This window comes from Eulemur rufifrons, chromosome 30 (assembly GCF_041146395.1).
Source record: "Eulemur rufifrons isolate Redbay chromosome 30, OSU_ERuf_1, whole genome shotgun sequence".
In the NCBI taxonomy this organism is placed as follows: domain Eukaryota; kingdom Metazoa; phylum Chordata; class Mammalia; order Primates; family Lemuridae; genus Eulemur; species Eulemur rufifrons.
Window position 1 is genome coordinate 131,518,317 of NC_091012.1, and position 23,834 is coordinate 131,542,150.

Consider the following 23,834-nt stretch of genomic DNA (forward strand, 5'->3'; position numbering starts at 1 on the left):
ATCTCCAAAAAAAAAAAAACAAACCAAAAACCACTATCATTCACATCATCACCAGAGAGCTCAGTCTATGTGGACAGAATTGAAACTAGAAGTTCAATTGTAATCATTGATCCTACAGAGTCACATGAGAATACAACCAATATGCTTTTCCTTGATACAAATCAAAAGCTCAAATGAGACACAAGGCATTTATTTGGTCTTTCTTGCTTGAAACATCCTGTTTCAGCTCATGATGTCTTTGAGAGTCTGATAATCCCCTGCCTGTTGAACTGAGCCCGGCTCACACCTGATTCTGTTGGAGTTTGAGGATGACTTTCAGCACTAATATGTCCTCGTCCCTTGGCTGTGTGCTTGGGGTCTGTGTTTGGAGGGCTGGGGCTATGGGAATAGCCTCTGGTCCCCTCAGACTGCTTCAGGGCTGGAACTCACTTGGTCATTGGGCCATCCTGCTTCTCCACGTGCTCCAATGAGGAGTTCTTGGGAGTCGTTTGGTGATGGATCCGACTCCATTTCACCTGACGCTGTCGTCATTGAGCCCATCTCCAAATAGGTCCCACCCAGGGTGCTACCCTGAGCCGCAGCGCCTCAGCTGTGTGAGCATGTTTAAGCAGCTCCACAGATGGTTCCCAGCCAGACGTTCCTGGTGAAGAATTATTGGTGTAGGCGTGCTGCCATTTAATCCACCAATCTTCTATTCTCGATGCTCAGCTTATTTCCAACTGTTTGTTATTAAATAATGCAGCAGTTCACATGATTGTGGTTAAATCTTTGTCCTCATGTCTGTTTTCTGGGATAAATTCTTAGAAGTCAAATCGTAGTGTCAACAGATAGGCACTTTATTTATTTATTTATTTATTTTTTTGAGACAAGGGTCTCACTATGTTGCCCAGGCTGGTTTCGAACTCCTAGGCTCAAGCGATCTTCCAGCCTCAGCCTCTCAAGTAGCTGGGACTACAGACACGTGCCACCCTGCCCCACTAAGGATAAATACATTTTAAAGGTGAGGCCATAGGTACATTTGGAATGTGGCAAGTACCGTGTGCAAATACACGGGCATCTGATGGGATGGAGAAAGCCTTGGACTTAAGAATGGACTGTGCTGCTCAGCAAGGCTGGGCTCTGGGCAAGTCCCTGCCCTGCCCTCAGTTTTGTTTTCTTCCTTTGTGAAATGAACTTCATCGTGAATCTGCACCAAAGCAGTGGTGCAGGCATAAGCGTCTCAGTCCCACAGATTCCGTGGTGGACTTGGGTGACAGTGGGCTGCCGTTCGCGCAGTAGTGATGACTCACTTGAGAATTGCTTCAGGGTTTCAAAGAAGCTATCACTATCCTCTACGAGAAGAAAATGTAGATCACTCCCTGGAGTCTAGTTCACTTTTAGGCCTATGATAGTAAGAGATCCAACAGGCTTCCTCCATACATATGCCGTGGATGTGCTTCTAAAGCTGATTACACCAGTATTAATCTCACGCTTGTATCTTTACAGGGAAACTTTATGGTGACGTTCCTTTTATAGAAGAAAGACACAGACATCGATACGAGGTACAGCTTTCACACTGAATTACTGCAGAATATGGGTGCTTCATGGGAGGAACTCCAGTGATTACAAGCAGGCCCTCTGAAAAGGTGTCCAGCCAGGTGGCATCTATAGGGTTCAGGGAAGGCGTGCCAAATTTCTTACAGTTTCCCACTTCCAGAGGACATGGGTGGGGGGTGGGAAGACTGCTTTCTTTTTGTCTTTCCAAAGGCAAAATCTTTAAGTGCCTGAACATGGGAATATCAGGGTTCTATGCTACTCTAACTGCTGTCTCCTAGACCAAAATAAGGTCCCTGTCCCTTATCCTTAGCCTTTATTTTGCCAGATTTGGGAAAAAAGGGACTTGAATCTTCTGAGAAGGAGCCAAGTGCCTCTGGGGATAGGGATGTGTCCCCTCGTTATCAACGTGGCACCTTTGGAAGTTTACATCGAGCTTGAGGCTTAGTGTCACATGACAAAGAGGAGTTAATTGTTGAGCTTGCCACATGAGAAGCATAGGTTTCCAGAAATTTAGGTTGTCTGTACCAGGATTAATTAGTGTGTCAATTAGGATGCTTTTGGCCGTGAAGAACAGAAATCCTTGCCCGTTATCATTCAAACCAGGCTAAGCAATGAGGAAATTTGTTATCTCAGGGAACAGGCAGTCCAGAGGCTGGGCAGCTCCAGGCATGGTACAGCCAGGGCTCCTGTCGTCTCTGTGAGTCTCTTGGCCCTGCCCTTTTCTGTGTGTCTGCTTTGCCCGATGGCTGCCGGCAGCAACTGGGGCAACACGCACCTCTCCCAGATAGGGAAATGAACTTGGATTACCTGCTCACCCATGAACTAGTAACCATTGCCAGGGCAATGCTGAATGTCAGTGGGCTTAAACCTAGGTCCTTGCCACATTCATCTGCCAAGAGTGATAGGGTACCATGTTTGCCTTAGACCAATTAGGACCAAACTCTTATATGGGACACATGGCGTCCCATGGGCCATGTCCAGGAGGGGTGGATACATGAACAAGCCCAAGGTTCTGTTTTGAAGGAGGACCTGTACGAGTCAAGGCTGGGTAGGCTACGAACAATCTCACTATGGTCAAAGAACATAATTTGCTGAGTGTAGGCCATTTTTTTTTTTTTTTTTTTTTTTTTTTTTTTTGAGACAAAGTCTCTCTGTTGCCCTGGCTAGAGTGCAGTCCCAACCTTGAACTCCTGGGCTCCAGCGATCCTCCTGCTTCAGCCTCCCAAGTAGCTGGGACTATAGGTGCATGCCACGACGCCCAGCTAATTTTTTCTATTTTTAGCAGAGATGGGGTCTCACTCTTGCTCAGGCTGGTCTCTAATTCCTGACCTCAAGTGATCCTCCCACCTCGGCCTCCCAGAGTGCTAGGATTATAGGCGGGAGCCACTCTGCCCAGCCCATTTTTTATCTTATTTCCACTGAGAACTGGCCCAACTGATGGGCTTGAAAACTATTGTGCTGCTTTGCCTAAGTGGTGATGAGAAGGTATAAGAACTGCTGTGCACACAATAGTGTGGCTGTTCATTCATCCCCACCTATTTTTGTCTGGCATGCACTGTGGATGGAGGGGGAAAAGACAGACATGGTCTCCCTGTTGTTAGGGAGCTTATGTTCTAATTAGAGCAGACAAAAAATAAGGTAACATAATAATTTCAGGTTAAATCATGTATTGTATAAGGGACTTGTATCTAGAATATATAAAGACCATGACAAAGGATCTGTATTGACATTTCTCCAAAGAGGATGTAAACATGGCTAATAAGCATATGAAAGATGCTCAACATCATTAGTCATCAGGGAAATGCAAATCAAGACACTAAGATGGCTAGAATCAAAAGAGACAATAACAAGTATTGGTGGGGATGTGGAATAATTGGAATCTATATATTGCTGGTGGTAATGCAGCGTGGTGCGGCCACTTTGGAATATCATCTGGAAGCTCTGTAAAAAGTTAAACATAGAGCTAACATGACCCAGCAATTCCTCTCCTGGGTATATACCCAAGAGAAAAGAAAATATATATCCACACAAAAACTTATACATGAATGATCATAGCAGCATTATTCATAATGGCCAAAAAAAGTAGAAACAATTCAAATGTCCACCAACTGATGAGTGGATAAGTAAAATGTGTTCTATGCATACAAAGGAATATTATTTAGCCATAAAAAGGAATGAAGTACTGGTACATGCTACATAGATAAAGCTTGAAAACATTATGCTAAGTGAGAGAAGCCAGTCACAAAGATCACATATTGTATGAGTCCATTAATATCAAATGGCCAGCTGGGCACAGTGGTGTAGGCCTGCAGTCCTGGTGACTCAGGAGGCTGAGGCAGGAGAATCCCTTGAACTCAGGAATTCAAGGCTGTAAGGTGCTATGGCGGCCCTTCTGAATAGGCACTGCACTCCAGCCTGGGCAACATAGCGAAATCCCGTGCCTAAAGAAAAATACATATATACATACACACACACACACACACACACACATATATATGTGTGTATGTGTTTGTGTGTATACACAAATGGCCAGAATAGGCAAATATTTAGAGGCAGGATATACATAGTGGTTACCACTAATAGGGGTGATGGAAGGATTGGGGAATGATAAAGAGTACAGGGTTTATTTTTGAGTTGATTGTGGTGATGGATGCACACCTCTCCACTGAATTGTACACTTTAAATGGGTGAATTGTATGATATGTGAATTATAGCTCATTAAAACTGCTCAAAAAGGAAAAATAGTTACAAATTATGAGAACTGGCATAATGTTGAAAAGTAGAATAAAAGCTATGGGGTTCAGATTGCAAAGGGCAGGTGAGACCCCACCTTTAAATTAATTTATTTTATTATTACTATTATTTTGAGATGGGGTCTTGCTCTGTTGCCCAGGTGTGAGTGCAATCACAGCTCACTGTGCTCTCGAACTCCTGGGCTCCAGTGATCCTTCACCTCAGCCTGTGCGTAGCTAGAACTACAGGTGTATGCCACTATGCCCAGTTAATTTTTTTTATTCTTTATAGAGATGGGGTCTTGCCATGTTGCCCATGCTGGACCCCAATTCCTAGGCTCAAGCAGTCCTCCTGTCTCTGCCTCCTGAGTAGCTGGGATTAGAAGTACACACCACCGCCCACCGCTCCCACTTTGATTTTAGATGGGAAAGCACTTTTAGTGAAGGAGAAGCTGAAAAGGAGGAAAGGGATAGTGATGAGATGAGTGCAGGAAGGGGCCATGAGCCAAGTCATCAAATTGTCATCTCAAACCGTTATTTTAGTAGAAAAATATCTCTGAGCTTTTCTTTAGTGCTTTTATGTGACTACATGCACAGCAATCATTGGGGTTAGTCATAAGGGAAATAAGATAGTTTCAAACTCTCAAGCAAATTTGTGATCTGGGGAGAGATAGATAAGTAGACATAACGGAAGAAGCAAATATGGGGACAGCCATAAATAGCTAGTTTCAAGTTTCTTAGAATATCTGGGTCACGGTGTGACTTTTTGAATCTCATCTTTGGGTGATAGAAGGTGGGCTTCCCAAATTGTGCTGATGAGACTTTATATCTCAGGTTCATCATGAATTTAAAATTGGCTTTGGGGATTGAATATAGAAAACAGCTACTAGTCAGAGGATCACTGAAATGGAAAGCCCATCCAACTGATGATGAACCTCTTTATAAGCTGATACTGCACTGTGGCCCAAAGATATTTCCTTTCTTGTTTTTCCAGGTGAACCCTAATCTGATCAACCAATTCGAGCAGAGTGACTTAAGTTTTGTAGGTCAGGATGTGGATGGGGAGAGGATGGAAATCATTGAACTGGCAAGTAAGCGGACTCTTCATTTTTGAAAAGCTTTGCGGTGAGCTGTAATGTCTTTTTGTCGACTGCAGACTAATTGGTTCATGTTCTTTCTTTTCTGCTCTCCTCTGAAATAAGTATGCAACTACAGAGTTCATGAAAAAAGCAGACTGGTTATGATCCTAATCATTTGGGGGCTTATTAGTCTGAATCTACTATAAAATGGTGTGTGGTTCAGAGTCTTCCAGTTCTACAAGCATTATGCTTCCTTACTGTACCCCCTTGGGTTTCTCCTGTGTGCCGGCCTCTAGGCTAGGTGCTCTGGGAAAAGCAGACAGCTCACTGTTGAGTGGCACTCTACTGGCCCCCTCCTTTGAGGAAGAATGGCCAAGTGCCCGCCTTGCTGCTGGTGACTGGTGTTGATATCTGTTGTGTGAGAGACCTGGTCCCCTCCTCCCTTTCCCTGCTGTTCGTGCTCCATGGTCAAGCATGGGCCAGTCATTTAGCTTCTGAACATTAATTGCTGCCCTCAGAGTTCTTTGTAAGACTAAACAGAACACAAGCAAAGGCACTGGACTTCTACTGAGGAAGAACACTAAAGAAGTTGTTTGTGGCCAGGCTGGGACACCCTTGTGAAGATAGGCACAAAGCACACATTTATTGCATACGAGACAGAAGGCAGTTCTTCTCATTCAGCTGTGCGAGGATGTGGTAAGCCTATGGTCACAGCTGGTCTCGGCTCTTTGTCTTGTCATCCTAGCCCAGGGGTTGGCGAACGACTGCCTGTGCGCCAGATCCAGCCTGCTTACTGTTTTTGTATGGCTCATAAACTAAGAATGTTTTTTACATTTTTAAGTGGTATCTCAGGCTTGAGATTTTATGTATCAGCTCTTCTTCCCATTTATACCTGCAGCCTGTAATCAATTGTCAAGTCCCATAGATTCTGTCTCTATATTCCCATCCCTGCTGCGCTAGTCCCCACTCATGGCAACCTACCTTTTGAACCTGTGTACTTTAGGCTCCAGATAAACTGGCCTACTTACTGTCCCTCTAATTTCCCTCTCCTTTCTCCATTTTAGCCCGTGCCACTGTTCTCTACTTCAAATGCCTTTTCTCTGTCCCTTTCCCTTTTTGTCTCTAGTCTATTCGAGTACTTCCGGAATCCTGAGCAGGGAGGAGAATTAAAGCCTAAGAAGGCTCCTTTGAATGCCACAGCATTTTATCTGTTTCCTAGAAGAAGGAAAGCAATGGACATTCATTGTGTACCTACTGTATGCTTGTCACTAGACCTCTTGCTAGGGACTCTGCATGCCTTATGTACCTAACAAAGCAGGTGATGCTCTTCCCACTTTACTGAGGAGACTGGAGTGCAAAGAGGTTTAGTAACATGTCCAGGGCCATTCAGCTAGGCCCTGGCAGGCCTGGAGCAAACCCAGGTCATCCCTTCCTTCTGCCATCAACCCTGTGGGATTTTATTATGCCTCCTGTTTTGTTTTGTTTTTTTTAAATTTCTTCTTCACAAATTCTTTGCCTATGTTCCTCTTGTTTTCACACTCCACCTAAGATGATTAATTCATGCCTAGAGTTTTGAATTAAAATAGTAAGGACGTATTTCCAGGAGTATTTGTGATGGAAATGCTCATCCTTTAGAATTAAAGTGTGGATCACTGTTTGTTATCGAAGCCTCTTAAATCTTTCTAGCATGTGAGAAGGCAGAGAATTTCTTAAGCAAATTACTATTTGTTTGCTTTGTTCAAGTACTTCTTTTCTTTTAATTCTCCTGGTTCTCATTATTGTCAGCAAATACTTAGAAGCTTCTTTCATCATAAGGATTTAGATTCCCATTGATGCTTTCAAATTTCATGTGGATTGGAAAGAAATGAGAGCTGCTGTAAAACCTTGCAATTTTTAAAAGCTGCCTACAAGGGAATTCATTTTATTAGGAAAAATTTCCCAGAAGATTTTGATCTTAGGTACCCCTGAGAAGCATATCCGTGAATTTCCACTGTTCCTGAAGGATTCTAAGAGGAACAACAAAGCTTGAGATTAGTATAATGTCAGAATTTGGTTTAAAGCAAGTAAGAGCATTATTTTAAAGGTACTTTGTCTGACTGATAGAACATCATCAAAATAAAAACTTTTTAAGCTCTCCTCACGTTGGCATAGAAGATTTTTTTTGGATAAAATGATTCAGAGCAATGATCCATTCATTTAAATATTCTGTCCCTGGCTATGACACGATCCATTGCTCAGCTTCTGTCTGTAGTGATACAAAAACACAATTACTGTCTGCTTTCTTTCAAAGACATCCCTAGATGCTATGCTGTAAGATTTATTGCATCTTAAATTTAAAGCCACATTGCTTAATTTCTTTTCTAAGTATGGATGATTTCTCTTCTTTTCTTGAGGGCATACATTCCTGGGAGAAAGAAGGTGGCATTCCCCTCACCAAGCTTTCATACTTGAGTGTCCCCCTCATTCAAAGAGGGTTCTTGGCTGGGCGCGGTGGCTCACGCCTGTAATCCTAGCACTCTGGGAGGCCGAGGCGGGTGGATCGCTCGAGGTCAGGAGTTCGAGACCAGCCTGAGCAAGAGTGAGACCCCGTCTCTACTAAAAATAGAAAGAAATTATATGGACAACTAAAATATATACATACAAAAAATTAGCCGGGCATGGTGGTGCATGCCTGTAGTCCCAGCTACTCGGGAGGCTGAGGCAGGAGGATCGCTTGAGCCCAGGAGTTTGAGGTTGCTGTGAGCTAGGCTGAAGCCACGGCACTCACTCTAGCCCGGGCAACAGAGTGAGACTCTGTCTCAAAAAAAAAAAAAAAAAAGAAGATTCTTCTTAGATGTAGAGGATCTCTACACTGGATTTTTCTGGAATCAGAGCTGTCCAATAGAACTTGCTGCAATGATGGAACCGTTCTGCCCTGTTAATGTGGTAGCCACTAGCCACATGTGGCCATTGAGCACACGCCCAATTAATTTTAATGAGCTTAATTGCCACATGTGGCTAGTGGCTACCATTTTGTATGGCAGAGTTTTTTTTTTTTTTTTTTTTTTGAGACAGAGTCTCACTCTGTTGCCCGGGCTAGAGTGAGTGCCATGGCGTCAGTCTAGCTCACAGCAACCTCAAACTCCTGCCTCAGCCTCCCGAGTAGCTGGGACTACAGGCATGCGCCACCATGCCCGGCTAATTTTTTGTATGTATATATATTTTAGTTGTCCATATAATTTCTTTCTATTTTTTAGTAGAGACAGGGTCTCACTCTTGCTCAGGCTGGTCTCGAACTCCTGACCTCAAGCAATCCACCCGCCTCGGCCTCCCAGAGTGCTGGGATTACAGGCGTGAGCCACCTCACCCGGCCCAGAGTTTTTATTAGTATTATTCTTATTGTTATTATTATTTTGTAGAGATGAGGTCTCACGATATTGCTCATGCTAGTCTTGAACTCCTGGCCTCAAGCAATACTCTTGCCTCAACCTCCCAAAGTTGTAGGATTACAAGTGTGAGTCACCGTGCTCCAGCCAAGCAGAGCTTTAAATAATAATCTTAGGAGAGTAAATATTTCTGTTCGGTCATCATTTCCTTATTACTGTAGTAGTAGTTTTGGGTCTTCAGTGGTAAGTGATGGGAATTTGTGATTTTGAATTCCATACTGGATTTTTAGATCATTTGATAAGCTCATTGAAAGCTTTAAAGTTAGATTTACTTCCCCCTATGAAACTTATTATATTTTATTATCTTTAGTTTGAGTCATAGCCAGGGATGGAATGTTTGAATGAATGGTTCATTGCTCTGAATCACTTTATCCAAAAAATTCTCCATTTCATGGTACTATGATTCATATCCAACTTAAAGCTGTGACTTAGAAAAGCAGTTGTCCTTGTTGTAGTCCCAGGGGTAGCCCAGTAGGTCAGCATTTTGTTGGTTTATCCCAGGGGACCCTTCCCTTGGGAAAGGAGAAGACCTTGTAGGAAATGGCCCAGGGTTAGCCTAAAGGCCCAGGGATACCATGGAAATAGAGCCAATGGAAGTCTACAAAGTGCCTTCGAAAAGCAGGCAGATTTTGGGAAAGCAGAATTCTTGCCATTCAAAAATTTTTGCTTGGCTTTGCTCACTCTAACACCTTCCACAGGTAAAATTTCTGGAACTCTTCTTCAGTGAGATGTGTTTTACAATTTGGAATTCCACTCAGAAATGGATCGTGAAAGTAACTGACTATGATGATAACAAGTTAAATTGTCATCTTACCATTTTATGAGTTTTCTTATTCAAAGATAAGAAGACCTTTATAGCAGTTCTCATATCTGTCTGTTTCAGTCGAGTCATGATTGTTCTTATTTCAGATCATCCCTATTTCGTTGGTGTCCAGTTCCATCCTGAGTTTTCTTCGAGGCCGTTGAAGCCTTCCCCTCCATACCTGGGGCTGTTACTCGCGGCAACTGGGAACCTGAACGCCTACCTGCAACAGGGATGCAGACTCTCTTCCAGGTAACCAGCTTACTGCTCCCAGCAATGGCCCAAGATGCACAGTTATTACCATCTGAGGTTTCTCACAAAATTTCATAGAACTAGAAATTTTTTTTAAAAGGGAAGAATCAATTTTTTTCTTCTTAAATACATTTTTTCCTCTTAATGAAAATAATTTAATCATGCTTACAGCAGTAATGGGTCAGCTTTCCAAATCATGCTGACATTTGGTATTATTTTAGAAATTTTTGTCATTTTGGTAAGTAGAAAATGAGATTTTCTTTTGTTGGTTCTTTGATAAGTATATATGAATATTTCATATGTTTATTGGCTCTTTGTTTTATGAATAGCTTGTTCACATCTTATGCCCCGTTTTTTTTCATTTTGTTATTGTATTCTTTTTCTTACTGATTGGTAAGTTCTTTCTACGTAAAGGACATTAATCCTTTGTTAGGTTGCAAATAATTTTCCAAATGATTTTGCTTTTCTTCTAAGTTGTTAGTGGTAGTTTTTATTCTCCCCAAAGCGTTTTAGATAATGACTTTATATAGTCCTTATTTATGTTATTTTAAAAATTTATGTAGTCAGATCTTTTATGAATTCTGCCTTTAGTATCATGCCTAAAATCTTTCCCTATGGAAAGATTATATAAATAATAATGCTGGTGTTTTCCCTTAACATATTTATGGTTTCTATTTTATAGTTTAAATCTATTAAGCATATGGACTTTCTTTTCAGCAAAATGTGTGAGGTTGGGCTCTGACCCCTGACCCCGCGCCCCCGTGAAATTGCTAGTAAATCGAGTAATTTGCATTTGTTTCAGGGACTTCTATTCTGTTCCACTGATGATTTTGTCTCTTATACCAGAAACTTTACCACCCTTTTCAGTATCATAGCATTATTGTAAATCAAGACCTAATTTACCCTACTCCTATTATTATTAACCTTTTGAATGTATTTTGCTATTCTTCCAGGCAAACTGTACAACAATTTTTAAAATCAGATTTGAATAAAAAAATTCCTTAGGGATTTTCACTGAAATTTCATTACACTTAAATATTAGTTTGGGGGGAATTTATCTTTACTTCTTTTCATTCAAGAATATTGTAGATAGGGGCCGGGCGTGGTGGCTCACGCCTGTAATCCTAGCACTCTGGGAGGCCGAGGCGGGTGGATTGTTTGAGCTCAGGAGTTCGAGACCAGCCTGAGCAAGAGCAAGACCCGTCTCTACTAAAAATAGAATGAAATTATAAGGACAGCTAAAAATATATATAGAAAAAATTAGCCGGGCTTGGTGGCGCATGCCTGTAGTCCCAGCTACTCGGGAGGCTGAGGCAGGAGGATCACTTGAGCCCAGGAGTTTGAGGTTGCTGTGAGCTAGGCTGATGCCACGGCACTCTAGCCCGGGCAACAGAGTGAGACTCTGTCTCAAAAAAAAGAAAAAAAGAATATTGTAGATAATGACTTCAAAAGAGGAAGGACTAGCCAGAATATCATAGATGCAAGTAGGGGTTATTACCACAATAATTAGGCAAATGTTGTTTAGAAGATTACCATTGCCAATGCTCATGCTAGCAAACAACGCTTGCAGTATCGAAGTTGAGGGCTGCCGTGGTCTGTGCATGGTGTGTGCCTGTGTTCCACAAGCCTACTTATTTGTGGCTTAACCTGCTAGGAGAAATGCACAGCTCTCTAGCATTCCTTTCATTGTGTGTTCCTTATGGGAACAACTTTACATATTTTGCATGTCATGCGTCTAATTGAATTAATGATCACTGCTTGCGGTCTTGAACCAGTGCACTGGCTTTCAAACTGTGCCCGCAGAGCTGGAGTCTGGGCCGCCGTGAAGAGTAGGCTGAGGAGGCTCTGGGCTCTTCCCTGCTTCAGTGAAGCGGCTCATTTTATCTGGCTCCTGTGTCGTGGTTCTGCATGAGAGACTTCCTCTAAAGAAGAGCTTCCTGTGTTCTGAGGCTGCATGGCTTACACAGCGTATCAGACATTCCAGGGTGCTCCCACGTCAGATGCGTACTGTGACCCTTCCTAGCCACTTTATAGTCTCCGTTATTTCAGGTTCTCACACTGAAAGAAGGTGGGTGACAGTAGAGCAAGTTAGATGGCTGGGAGAAATAACTCACTCAGGACCATCTGGCTACTTGCAAGCACCAGCTCAGATACAGACGTCGTCTGGTTTGTGTGCACTGCCCACCTGCGTGTTGCATGGCCTGCCAATTCCTGCATGCAGGCTGGTGGTCTCTGAGCAAAGCTCCCCAGTCGTTTCTGAGCAAACTGACTGATTGCTAGAGACTCCTAAGCAAGATACAGTGTGTTTTGGAGAGAAGGAAAGACCCCTACCAAAACTCTGATGCAGGCACTGGAATTATGGCCGACTACTAGGCTTCCACGGAAGTGAGAGAAGTCCTATGTGTCAACCGTAAACTGGTGTATTCCTTAAGGGCGGCCAGCATCTTATTAATATTTATCTTTGTCTCCCTGGCTCCTTCTCACACAGGGGTTGTTTATTACGCATTAAAGTAATAAATGCAGGTAGCAGGGAAGGATGGATGTAGTCTAGTCTGATCTTGACACACTGCAGGGGGTTTTCCAACTGAGAATAGTGACTATGAATTGATCCAATGACAGACACCAGGATTCCAGAGGAGCCTTGCATTGCAACTCCTCCCTGCCTAGCTCCATGGGATTAGTGAGCTTTGAAAAGCAAATGACCGCTTTGATGGCAGGCTCTAATGTGAGCTGAGCTGGGGCTGTATTTCTGTCAAACAAGATTACTGCTTGTAATCAACCCTAAACAAATGTGACAAGGAATATGAACACTAGAATAATGACTTCCTTTCCCAGAAATTGGCTCTGATGATATTCAACTGTATGGCACATGTACTGAGTGTAAATATCTTTGGCTTTGAGCAAGTGTATCTGAGCTGTAGTCTCTGCATTCTGCCTAGTGGAGAACATTTATCTTTTAATGCCTGTGAAGTTGAAGTAAGGATGTTATTTTGGGATTTAGAGCCAGTGAGCTAAATTCTCAGCTACCTTGTTACCTATAGAATGGCAGCAGTTATGAAGACCAATTCTACCTGGTTTTGGACTTGTGGTTGTCTGATTAAGGACATAATAGTTTTAGGGCAGTATTTTTTAGGTTTTTATGAGGTACTCAGAATACATGCAAAATCAAATGAAGAGTCTTGTTTAGGGGGCCCCCTCAAGACCACTCACACAAGTTGGTGATTTGCTAGAAGGGATCAGAATGTGGTTGTACTCAGCTAATATGCATTACAGTGACACAGTAAGCATGCACAGTAGGCTCAGAAAGGGAAAAGATACACGTGGAACCTGGAGACATCCATTTGCAGGTTTCCTATGCTCTCTCCCTCCTGTGATAAGTCACATAGATGTCACCCTCCTTACAGCAGCGCAAGTGCAACAACACGTGTGTGATATTTTTGCCCAGAGAAGCCAGATACAGCTCAGGAGTTTGAGACCAGCCTGAGCAAGAGTGAGACCCCATTTCTACTAAAAATAGAAAAAATAGCCGGGCATGGTGGCAGAAGCCTATAGTCCCAGCTACTGAGGCTGCTGAGGAAGGAGGGTTGCTTGAACCCAGAAGTTTGAGGCTGCAGTGAGGTATGATGAGGCCACTGCACTATACCCAGGAAGACAGAGTGAGACTGTCTAAAAGTAAATAAATAAATAAATAAATAAATAAAATAAAGCAAGGAACAGCTGAGAATGAATGGGGACTATTTTTTACAAGGTCAAAGAAGCCAGCTTGAAAGGGCCCCTGCTGGCCTTATTTTGGGCAATTCGAACATCAAAAGGAACAGTGACAGTATTAGATTATAACACATTTTATTTTTTGAAATTCCATGTGTCCATAATGATATTCAGAAAATACAAAAGTAAAAGAAAAAAAGCCAATTAAAAATGTAGAAGCAGGCCCGCTGTGGTGTCTCACACCTGTAATCCTAGCACTTTGGGAGGCTGAGGTGGGAGGATCGCTTGAGGCTGGGAGTTCAAAACCAGTCTGAGAAAAAGCAAGACCCCACTTCTACAAAAAATAGAAAAATTAGCTGGGCATGGTGGCATGCACCTGTAGTCCCAGCTACTTGGAAGGCTCAGGCGGGAGGATCGCTTGAGGCCAGGAGTTTGAGGTTGCAGTGAGCTATGATGACACCACTGCACTCTAGACCAGGCAACAGAGCGAGATCCTGTCTTAAAAAAAAAAAAATTAAAAAAATATGTAGAAGCAACCCCTGATGTAATACCTGATTCGAATGGGATCATTGGTGGATGCCAAAACCTCTGGGTGAAAGTTGTGGGAAAGAGGATATTATTCATATGTTCTCAAAATATCACTATAAATTCCTTATTAATTACAGAAGGCTGTATTTTGAACTTGACACCTCATTTGCAGGTTTCCAAGTTGCATGATGTTCCTAATGTTTAATGGCTGCATACTTCAGCATTCACTCAGCACACCCTCTGGATTACAGCTTATTCTATCCTGGCCACTGTGCTGGGTGCTAGAGGAGCAAGTGCTAGTTGAATAGGAACACAATCCCTGTCCTGGGCGACTTGTCCAGGAATATAATGGTTCTCTAAATTTTGAGAGATGACAGACGGCCTTCTGAGATTGTGGTGAAAACTGTGGGACCACTTTCTGAAAAACTGTCCAAACATACCCACAATGCCCCCCATCCCTAGACTTTCTGCTAGGGGTCTTCAGCTACAAGACCCCCAGTCTTGGAAAGGACACAGACCTGCCAGCACACAGTCCCAGCAGTGTCGGGAATGCTGCTGGCATTAGAGCTTGTTCTCTCTTCTATGGTGGCACTCAAGGGCTGCTCCCAGGCTGCCAGGGGTAACTAACATCAGGGTAAACATCTTCCTGCAAGTGATCCCATGTTCCATGCAGTGTGACCTGGCTGCACTCCCGTGGGGAAGCCCAGATTCCTCCTCCCTCCTCCCCCCACCCCCAGTAGCTCACAGTCAGCAGATCTTAGAGATTCCTATTGTTGGAATCCATCCCATCTTCCCTCTGTTTTCTGCCAGGCTGCAAGGGAGTGTGCCCGGGCTTCGGAGCTTAAACTCTGGAGTCTGGACTTTAGCTAAGTCAGCCAAGTTCCGACTGGCTCTTTTATTTCCCAGCTGGCTGTGACCTCATTGTTCTGTGCTTCAGTTTCTTTATAAAAGTCCCCACTTGACATGGCAGAGATGGAGGTAAAGTTTCATACTAAAATGTAAAGCACTTACCACAGTGCCTGATCTATGGGAAGAACTTAAATGGGAACGATGATGATGCTGCTGATGCTATTATTGTTAATTTTACCTTAGTTCCAGTCTCCTTCATCTCTTGCCTCCTGCAAAGCCTCCTACCTGTTCTCTCTGCCTCCAGCTTTCCTATTCCCAATCCGTCTTCTGCTGTTAGAATGATCTCCCTACATTATTTTGGAGCTTAAAAACGCTCAATGGCTTCCTTTGACTTAGAGGATAAAAGGCACACAAATCCATACGGAGCAGCTTGCTGTCCCCTGAACTCCCCATGCCGTTTTGCCGCTTGGCTGTGGATATACGTTCCCGAACTGCTTAGCGAGAGGGGAATAGGGATCTATATCCTATTAGGATGCCAGTTCACGGAATTCGTGGCGGGCATCGGAAGTGAGAGCAGTTCCTCCACTGACTCCAGAGGGTGCATTTCTCTCTCTAAGGCACACTTATCTCACGTTAGGTGGCTGTGCTTTCGCTTGGATTTGGAGAGTAAGATACTCTTTTCCCCTGCATGAATCAACATTTAGTTTCTAGCACTGTTTCAAACTTAGAATCACCTTGCTTTTTGGCTTTTGGGCTGCTCGGTTGCTGTTGCCAGGGGCTGTTCTTGCAATATATAGTGCAAATATTTTATTTCTGTGGGGACAGTATGGATGAGTAGAGTAGATGTTATGGGTTTGACTTCTGGGTCTGCCACTCACTGGGTAGTCCTCCTTAGGGCTGCTGTGAGGAACAGTTGAGATGGTGTTTTGTAAACTTTAACACATTGACTGCCACACTAGAAAAAAATTTTCTTTCCTTGGGGCCATGGTGTTTCATTACAACAATAGAATAAAAACTTCAAAAACAAAACGATCCTTTCTAATTTAATGAAAAATTTGTTATTTTTTTATTGTTTTCTGTTTGTGAGTTATTTGTAACTTGAAAAATAGTTCACTTGGCTCCCAAGGTCAAGAGACTCGTGAGTTACATATGCTTCAGGAGGTTCCGGGCTCAAAACTAGCATGAGTTAAATACAACTCACATGGCAGTTAATGTGTTAAACTGCTATCAAAATACCACTTTCCCTTAATGTGTTACACTGCAAGCAAAAGTGAACGGAAATTGAAAAGAAAGATTCTGTTTTGCTTTGTTTTTGAACTGTTCTTTTAAACACCTTTTAAAACAGTCTTCCCCCGCGATTGTTTGACTTCAACGCTGTACCTTGAGATTTTTTTCTGGGAAATTATTGTTAATAAGCCACATGTAAGTACATCTTCCCTTGCGGAGTAAATGTTGGGTAAAAGGTGCTCTTTACCGATCATGTTTCACTGCAGAGTTGATAATGTGGTGCCAGCCAGGAATGGAGTTAATAACAATACAGACTTCTGTGCTTTTAACACCCTGCCTGGGTTGTATTCTACTGTTTACTATGAAATGCAAAACTCATTCAAAGCAAACTAAGTTTTTATTTCGTTGCTCTTATATTTTATGGCTTCCAGGGGCCCTTTACGAAGGAAGTAAGTATAGCAGTAACAATGCTTTGGGGAAAACTGTGTGCATGGCAACCTGTTTTTAAAACATGCTTTTTCACATGTAATGGATTTTGATGTTATAGGAACTCATGCATGCTGGGAATCCTAACTGTGTCATTACAAAAATTTTAGATTCCAACCACCTCTTTCTGTTAATGGACAAGAAATGGTTTAACGGCTGCCTTGGGGTAGCGTAGAAGGTGGGATGTATGAGGCGTCACTGTATTCTTTCCCTAGCACCTTGGAATATGTATTTTCTTATATTGGGAACTTATTAGGAACTAGAAGTCTTTGACAAACAAACTTGGCTATGACAAGCCTTTTGTTTGTCAAGAACCGCATGTGGACCATGGTGGTCACATCTTGGAAGTCGAGCCGGTGTTGTAAGGATAGTGATTCCCATGTGTTGGCTGCTGGTGATTTTGATTTTTGTCCTGCAAGAAATGGTATCATGAAATAGTTTTTAAAAAAGAGAGTTTCCCTGATTTGGGGGGCACATGCATGCCTAAGAGATATTTGCTGTGATTTTATTTAATGGTAGGTGGTCAGACCTTTAAAAAAAACCTTTTTAGGAAATGATGAGGGCCATTGCATGGTGACTGTAGTGTGCTTATTTTAAATCATTCATTTGTTTTTAAGTCATCACTATCCTATAGAACTTTCTGCACTGATGGAAATGTTCTATAATTTGCACTGTCAAATATGGCAGTCACTAACCACACTGAACACATGAAATGTGGTTAGTGTAAGGGAGGAATGGGATTTTAAATTTTATTTGATTATAATTGATTTAAATTTATATAGCCACCGTTGCTTGTGGCTACCATATTGGGCAGTGCAATTTTAAAACTTTCCCCTCCTCAAATGTAACAACACACACATGAATGAGTCTGTATTTTGTGGCACTTCATAAAATTTAACATGCAAGACCCTAATATCTGATAATTCTTCCCAGGGAGAACTTGTGTGCCTAGGTGTATATGTATGTGGAAAAGATTACTAGAAAAGACAGGTTAGTCTTAAGATAGAGCTGAGATGTCTTGAATTGAATGAAAAACACCCAGATAAATCTAGCTTATGAATTCTTTTGTTTGTTTTGTGTGAAACATAAATGAACCCCTAAGTCACAGGCAGCACCGAGTGACACTCACATTTTATTGCGTGTGTAAGAGCCACTGCTGTTCTGCCTTCACATGGTGACCCCCATTTTATTTCTAGCAGTTGGTTTTTGCTGGCAGATGAATGTCCTAAAATCAGCAAGTTCAGCAGTGATGCCTATTTTGATAATTCTGTTCTTGAGTGTCATGGTGTAGTTTATTGTCCTACCCTGGTCTCTGAACACGTATGAAAGACAATTAGTGAACCCAGTCATTAACCTTGGACATGAATAAGCTCAAGCTGAGCCTCATTTTGTTAGACTCAGCCTGTGCCATTTTGATGTGTTGGCAGAGTTTGGGGCAGACAGCCATCAGATAGGAAATGAGAGCCATTAGGTTAGAAACACACCCACCCAAGTCCACTTGTTAATGTGGGTAGGAAATTACACTTGGTTTAGGAAACAATTCTGAAAATCATGCACTTAGCAGTTTTCATTGATTCTTTATGTTTCCATAACTTTTTGGGAGATACCATGTTATGAATATGTAATCCCCATAAATAGTAACAGCTTATATTTTGATATAGTTTTCAGAGCAAGCTTATGCATTTTCTTTTTGGCCCTTATAAACATTTTGGTGAGTTTGTAGGTATTATTGCCACTTTTTCTAGACTCTTAGTCGTCAAGTGACCTGTCCAAAGGTCTGTGGCTAATAAATAATATAACCAGGAGTGTGAGGGGGACGATATGAGCCCACCCTATTCTTTCCCAGGTTTAGAGGTGGGGGAGGAAGTGGGTGTAAAATCTGACACCCAAGGAAATGGAGTTCCCTTGGTCTTTGGCCCTTATTACTTGTGTTAGGGGACATGCCCCGGGGGCCGCTGCTGCCCTACTGCATTGCACCTTTAACACCAACTTGTGGCCGGGTGAGTATGATGGGGATTCTGGCCTCAACTTGAATGAGCTGTATGCCAGGTAAGTCACTTGAATGCCCTTGACTTTTATTTCTTCTCAGATAGGGAGTTGAGTGCAACTTTCTTTGCTAATTCTGTGACATGAAATGTTGCATAGAACCAGGAAAAAATCTACATTTGAGTAGGGAGAGTGCCTGGATAAGGATATATCAACATTTTTGGAGCCAATTTTTAAAATATATTCTTCAGTTATTCCTATGTAACAGTAGAAGTGATTTTCCTGAACGAAAGTATAACTAGGAGGTTTATTTTACTTGATTGGTTTTAAGGATGTGTTTCATATGTTTATTTACCATATCTTGTCTTTTCTGTCATTTCTTAACCTTCTATCTCCTCTCCATACTCTAGTGCCCCTCTACCTTCACTATTTTGTCCAAAAGTCAGGGGGAGAGTGAGTGTGTGAACCAGAAAATAGATTGTAGTTTGTGATTTGGCTTATTTACTGATTTTCACTCAGTGTGTTTAGAGTAAAATCTTTGTTTTCTAACATAGGGTTTCTCCAATTGTTCCCTTCCTCCCTTTAAAAAACAAAACAAAACAAAACAGAAATTTCACCTGTTATGGAATTCAGACTTTTATTGCTATAAGTCAGCAAAAGCTTGGCCAAAGTTAGGAATGGGTCAGGCATGAAACATCTCCTGGCAATATCATCTCCATAAATCAGTAGAGCTCTAGTGAAGTTGATCAATGTGCTGATTTATTTGGAGCAGAGCAAGAGGGACCCTAAACAGAGCCCATGGCTTAGAGCACAAAAGTTCCATTATAGAGCTATCTCATGGAGAAGGTGTATTTCTATGGGAACCCAACATGGTAACATGTTATGTTAATAATCAGTCCTATTTTGAATACCATATGTGACTCAAGGTAATCAGAGCATCCCCATGTATTTCCAATTTTGAGAATTGCATAATTGTGTAATTTATTTCTCAAACCCTTGGACCTATGAGAATGTTTCTTGGAGTGGAAAACTTTCATGCCGCTCTCCTATAAATCATAATGAATATATGATCTGAAGCAGATAGGATTTCAAGGCGAGTTTAGAGAGTACATTAAGATTTTTTATGTGCACTGCTGGGTGTTTTCTGGGTCTTGAGCCAAAATGCATGTCTGAGCCCTCATGACCACCAAGTTTAAGCTCCCTGTCGAATGTGCTGATTATAGATGGCCAGTTCCTCCATAATGAGGAGCTACTGTGATCCTCAAACACAGAGGCAAGCACAGATCTGTGTCTAGGGGTGTGCTGTGGTCCTTAAACACACAGACAAAACCCAACCTGCCGCTGAAAAAAAATGGCTAGTGTTTGACCAATGTAGTCAGGGACACACAACTGTGCTCACCGTTCTCTACTTCTTTCATGTTGACATAGGGGAGGAAAATTAGTTTTTCCTCTGATCATCTTGGGTTCATGGCTGAGGTCCCTATAGCAATAGACAGATTAATAAGAGAAAAGCATACATATTTATTTACTATAAGTGCTCTGTGACATAGGAGTCTAAATAAGGAATGAAGACTCAAAGAAACATGTAAACCCTAGTGTTTCTGTAGCAGATTTGATGAAGAGTGGAGACTCAGAGAGAGATATGCTAGGGCAAAAAGAGTATGATCTAATGCTAATAAACTGGGGGAAACCAAGCAAGGCCTGTTTGCCCATATTCTCTTCTCTGTGTCCCTGTGTCTTCAGACATAAGGATGCTCCTTTCTTCCAGGTTTAGGGAGGACACCTCTCACCTGAGGCTCTTATGCCCTGTTTGAGGGAAGGTCAGAAAATCCTTCCTAGGTTTTAGGACCTGCTTCAGGGGTGGAAGGGCAGGGGGAGGTAAGAGAGATCTTCCTGCACATGCTGTCTCTCAAATCCCTTCAGCTTCAAATATTTGATATGCCAACGTGCCATATTTTGAGGTGGTATGTCCTGAACCCACTCATTGCCAAAGGAAACAGTTGGCATCAGAAGGGTGAAAAATGAAAAAACTGAAGATCCCAGGTAGTATTTTATGTTGTTATTGCACTTAAGAGCGAATTGAGATCAGTAGTAGTAGGACCAAGTGCTGCTCAATCTCATATAGACTGAGATTTAGGCCCTAGTATGACAAGAGCAGATCACAGAAAGTAAATGGATCCAACAACTAAGGCTTTCATTTTAAATTAATTTGTTAATGCAACAGCTATGGTATGAAAACAATAGGGAAGGGAGAAGGAGAGCAATCTGCTTTCAAGGGTTTTGTTGAAGTTTAGAAATGATCAGCGGTCTTCAGAAGATTATAAATTTCAATCTAAATTGAAATGCTTTTTAAAATTTTCTGAATAAGTAACTTCCAATTGCCGATGAAAGTAAATGCCCAGTTTCTCTGACCAAAGGAAGAAGCTGCTGTGTGTGGTTGGACTAACCTCTTCCTGTGGCGACTAGAAAGTGCTAAAAGAATATTCCTTAGTATTTTCTCTGAGTGGGGGTTAATATGGAATGTGTTTGGGATTGCAAATTGAATGATTGTCCAGGGTTTATTTTTATACCTTGCTAAATTAGTTCTTCTTTTAATCTAGTGATAGATACAGTGATGCCAGTGATGACAGCTTTTCAGAGCCAAGGCTAGCTGAGCTGGAAATAAACTGAAACCAATACGCAACTTGGAGTTATGGGGACTGCCTGCAAGGGTAAGGTAGAATCTTCGAGTATTGTTTGTTTTACAGACAAGCTGTCAACCTGGTGCAGAGGTGGCCATTGCAGGGCTTGTCTCACAGGATCCTGCTCCCTTGGGATGCTCTTATTTGACTGGCACAGTTAGCAGGACAGATGTGACAGCCTATGGCGCTATCAAGAATTAGTATTGGAGGCAAATGGAATACACCTGAGGCCAGGAATAAATACATAAGTATACCTGTAACTGTCTACCTGGAGGCTGCTGTGGTTAGAGTTGTAATAGTCTAGGTCAGGGGCTGACAGACTTCTTCTGGAAGGCCAGATAGTAAATATTTTAGGCTGTGGTTCATGCCGTCTCTGTGGCAGCCACTTAACAGTAGCGGGAAAACAGCCATAGACGATGCATAGATAAATGGACATGGCTGTGTGCCAATATAATTTTATTCACAAAGTTTGCTGACCCCTGGTGTAGGTCACGCAGAAAAGCAGATTTCCATGGACTTGTAGATAATAAAGTACTATTTTATTTCTTTGTAGGAAGAAGCAAGAGACAGGCTCGGTGTCCAAGGGCACCTTATTTTCCACGTGGCTCTGTAATGTGCTATTACAGAGGATAGCAGCCTAGAGAGCTTTATTAAATTTATACTCAGAGGCAGATATTGCCTGGGATTACCCTGGGGGTTATCTTTAGCAGAGACAGCCGCTTCTGGAAGACTTGTGCAGAATTAATTGCTCTAGTGTGAGTTCTCTTCATAGGGGCAGAATATTCATGTTCATTTACCTCAAACAGAGAGATCTTTAGGAGCAAGCCAAAATGGGGCAAAGGTTAGCTGGAGATATTATTTTCAGTTTCTGATGTTGCTTATACTTACATTCTTTCTTTTTTAAGCCTCTGAAGTAATTGAACTCAAGATGAAGGAACTATCTGAAGACGTCACCACACTCTTACAGTATCATTCTGTTCTCCACCAAACATGGGCTGTAAAGCCTCGAAGGGAAACTAATAATATGTATTTCCATGAACCAGAACTTTGGTACTTACAAATTTTTGTAGCTGATTAAACTTTTCCCAACAACCTTACTGGGGAGAAAGTGTGTTTGCGTTTTGTCCGGTGTATCAGGATGACGAGCAAGGATCCCGGTAACTGGGCCTTTGCTGTGTTGTATGGGAAGGGTCGCCTGGCACGTGCTGCAACTGACTTTAAGTCAAAAATGAGTCATTCTGTTACTTGGAATTCAACCATAGATTTGTGTGTGGCCCAAGATTATTTCAACTTCTTACTCTGCTTATTTCCAGTTAAAACTAAAATTTAGGCCGGGCACGTTGGCTCATGCCTGTAATCCTAGCACTTTGGGAGGCTGAGGTGGGTGGATCATTTGAGTTCGAGACCAGCCTGAGCAAGAGCGAGACCCCATCTCTACTAAAAATAGAAAGAAATTATATGGACAACTAAAAAAAATATATAAAAAAAAAAGTTAGCCGGGCATGGTGGCGCATGCCTGTAGTCTCAGCTACTCGGGAGGCTGAGGCAGGAGGCTTCATCCCAGGAATTTGAGGTTGCTGTGAGCTAGGCTGACGCCACGGCACTCTAGCCCGGGCAACAGAGTGAGACTCTGTCTCAAAAAAATAAATAAATAAATAAATAAATAAAACTAAAATTTAACAAGTTCAAGACTTGGGGTGGCAAGAAAGGCCCTTGCTTCAGGCACAAAATTTAAGGGAGCTCCAAAAATCTTGATTCCTGAATCAAGATCATTAATACAGGTTCAGTATCCCTTATCTGAAATGCTTAGGGCCAGAAGTGTTTCAGATTTCAGATTTTGGAACATTTGAGTATACATAATGAGATATATTGGGGACAGGACCCAAGTCTAAACACAAAATTGATTTATGTTTCATACAAGCCTTATATACCTAGCTTGATGATCATTTTATACAATCTTTTAAGTCATTCTGTTCATGAAACAAGGTTTCTGTGACCCCTCACATGTGGTCAGATGTGTAATTTTCTACTTGTGGTTTCATGTAGACATTCAAAAAGTTTCAGATTTCAGATTTTCAGATTGGGGATGCTCAACCTTATATGTTTTTTTTAATTGAGGTGAAATTCACATAACATAGAATTAACAATTTTAAAGGGACTAGTTCATGGGCATTCACTGACATTGTGCAAACACCACCTTTATGTTTTTCCAAAACATTTTCATCAGTCCAAAATAAATCCCTGTATGCATTAGCAGTCACTCCCCACCTCCCCCTCCTCCCACCCCCTGGCAACCACAAATTTCTTTTTTGTTTCTGTGGCTTTGTCCATTCTAGATACTTCATATAAGTGGAATCATATAATATGTGCTTTTTATGCCTGGTTTCTTTCATTTAGCATAATGTTGTCAAGGTTCATCCATGTTGTAACATGTATCAGAACTTCTTTCATTCTTATGGCTGAATAAAATGTCATTGTATGGATATACCACAATTTGTTTCCACCTTTTGGCTATTATAAATAGTGCTGCTATAAACATTGTG

General features: G+C 41.9%; 1 protein-coding gene across 5 annotated transcripts in view; it reads left to right on the forward strand.

Annotated features, from left to right (window-relative positions):
* The window catches only part of CTPS2 (CTP synthase 2), a 97,738-nt gene extending 75,052 nt beyond the window's left edge, over nucleotides 1–22,686 (forward strand). For all 5 annotated transcript variants that reach the window (XM_069462866.1, XM_069462867.1, XM_069462868.1 and 2 more), the window contains 5 exons: nucleotides 1,486–1,541; nucleotides 5,263–5,359; nucleotides 9,682–9,826; nucleotides 21,211–21,321; nucleotides 22,197–22,686. In XM_069462866.1, coding sequence (XP_069318967.1) covers nucleotides 1,486–1,541; nucleotides 5,263–5,359; nucleotides 9,682–9,826; nucleotides 21,211–21,280 — 368 coding nt within the window. In that variant the 3' untranslated portion in view covers nucleotides 21,281–21,321; nucleotides 22,197–22,686. The remainder of the gene's footprint in view (nucleotides 1–1,485; nucleotides 1,542–5,262; nucleotides 5,360–9,681; nucleotides 9,827–21,210; nucleotides 21,322–22,196) is intronic.
* Nucleotides 22,687–23,834: the final 1,148 nt, after the last annotated feature.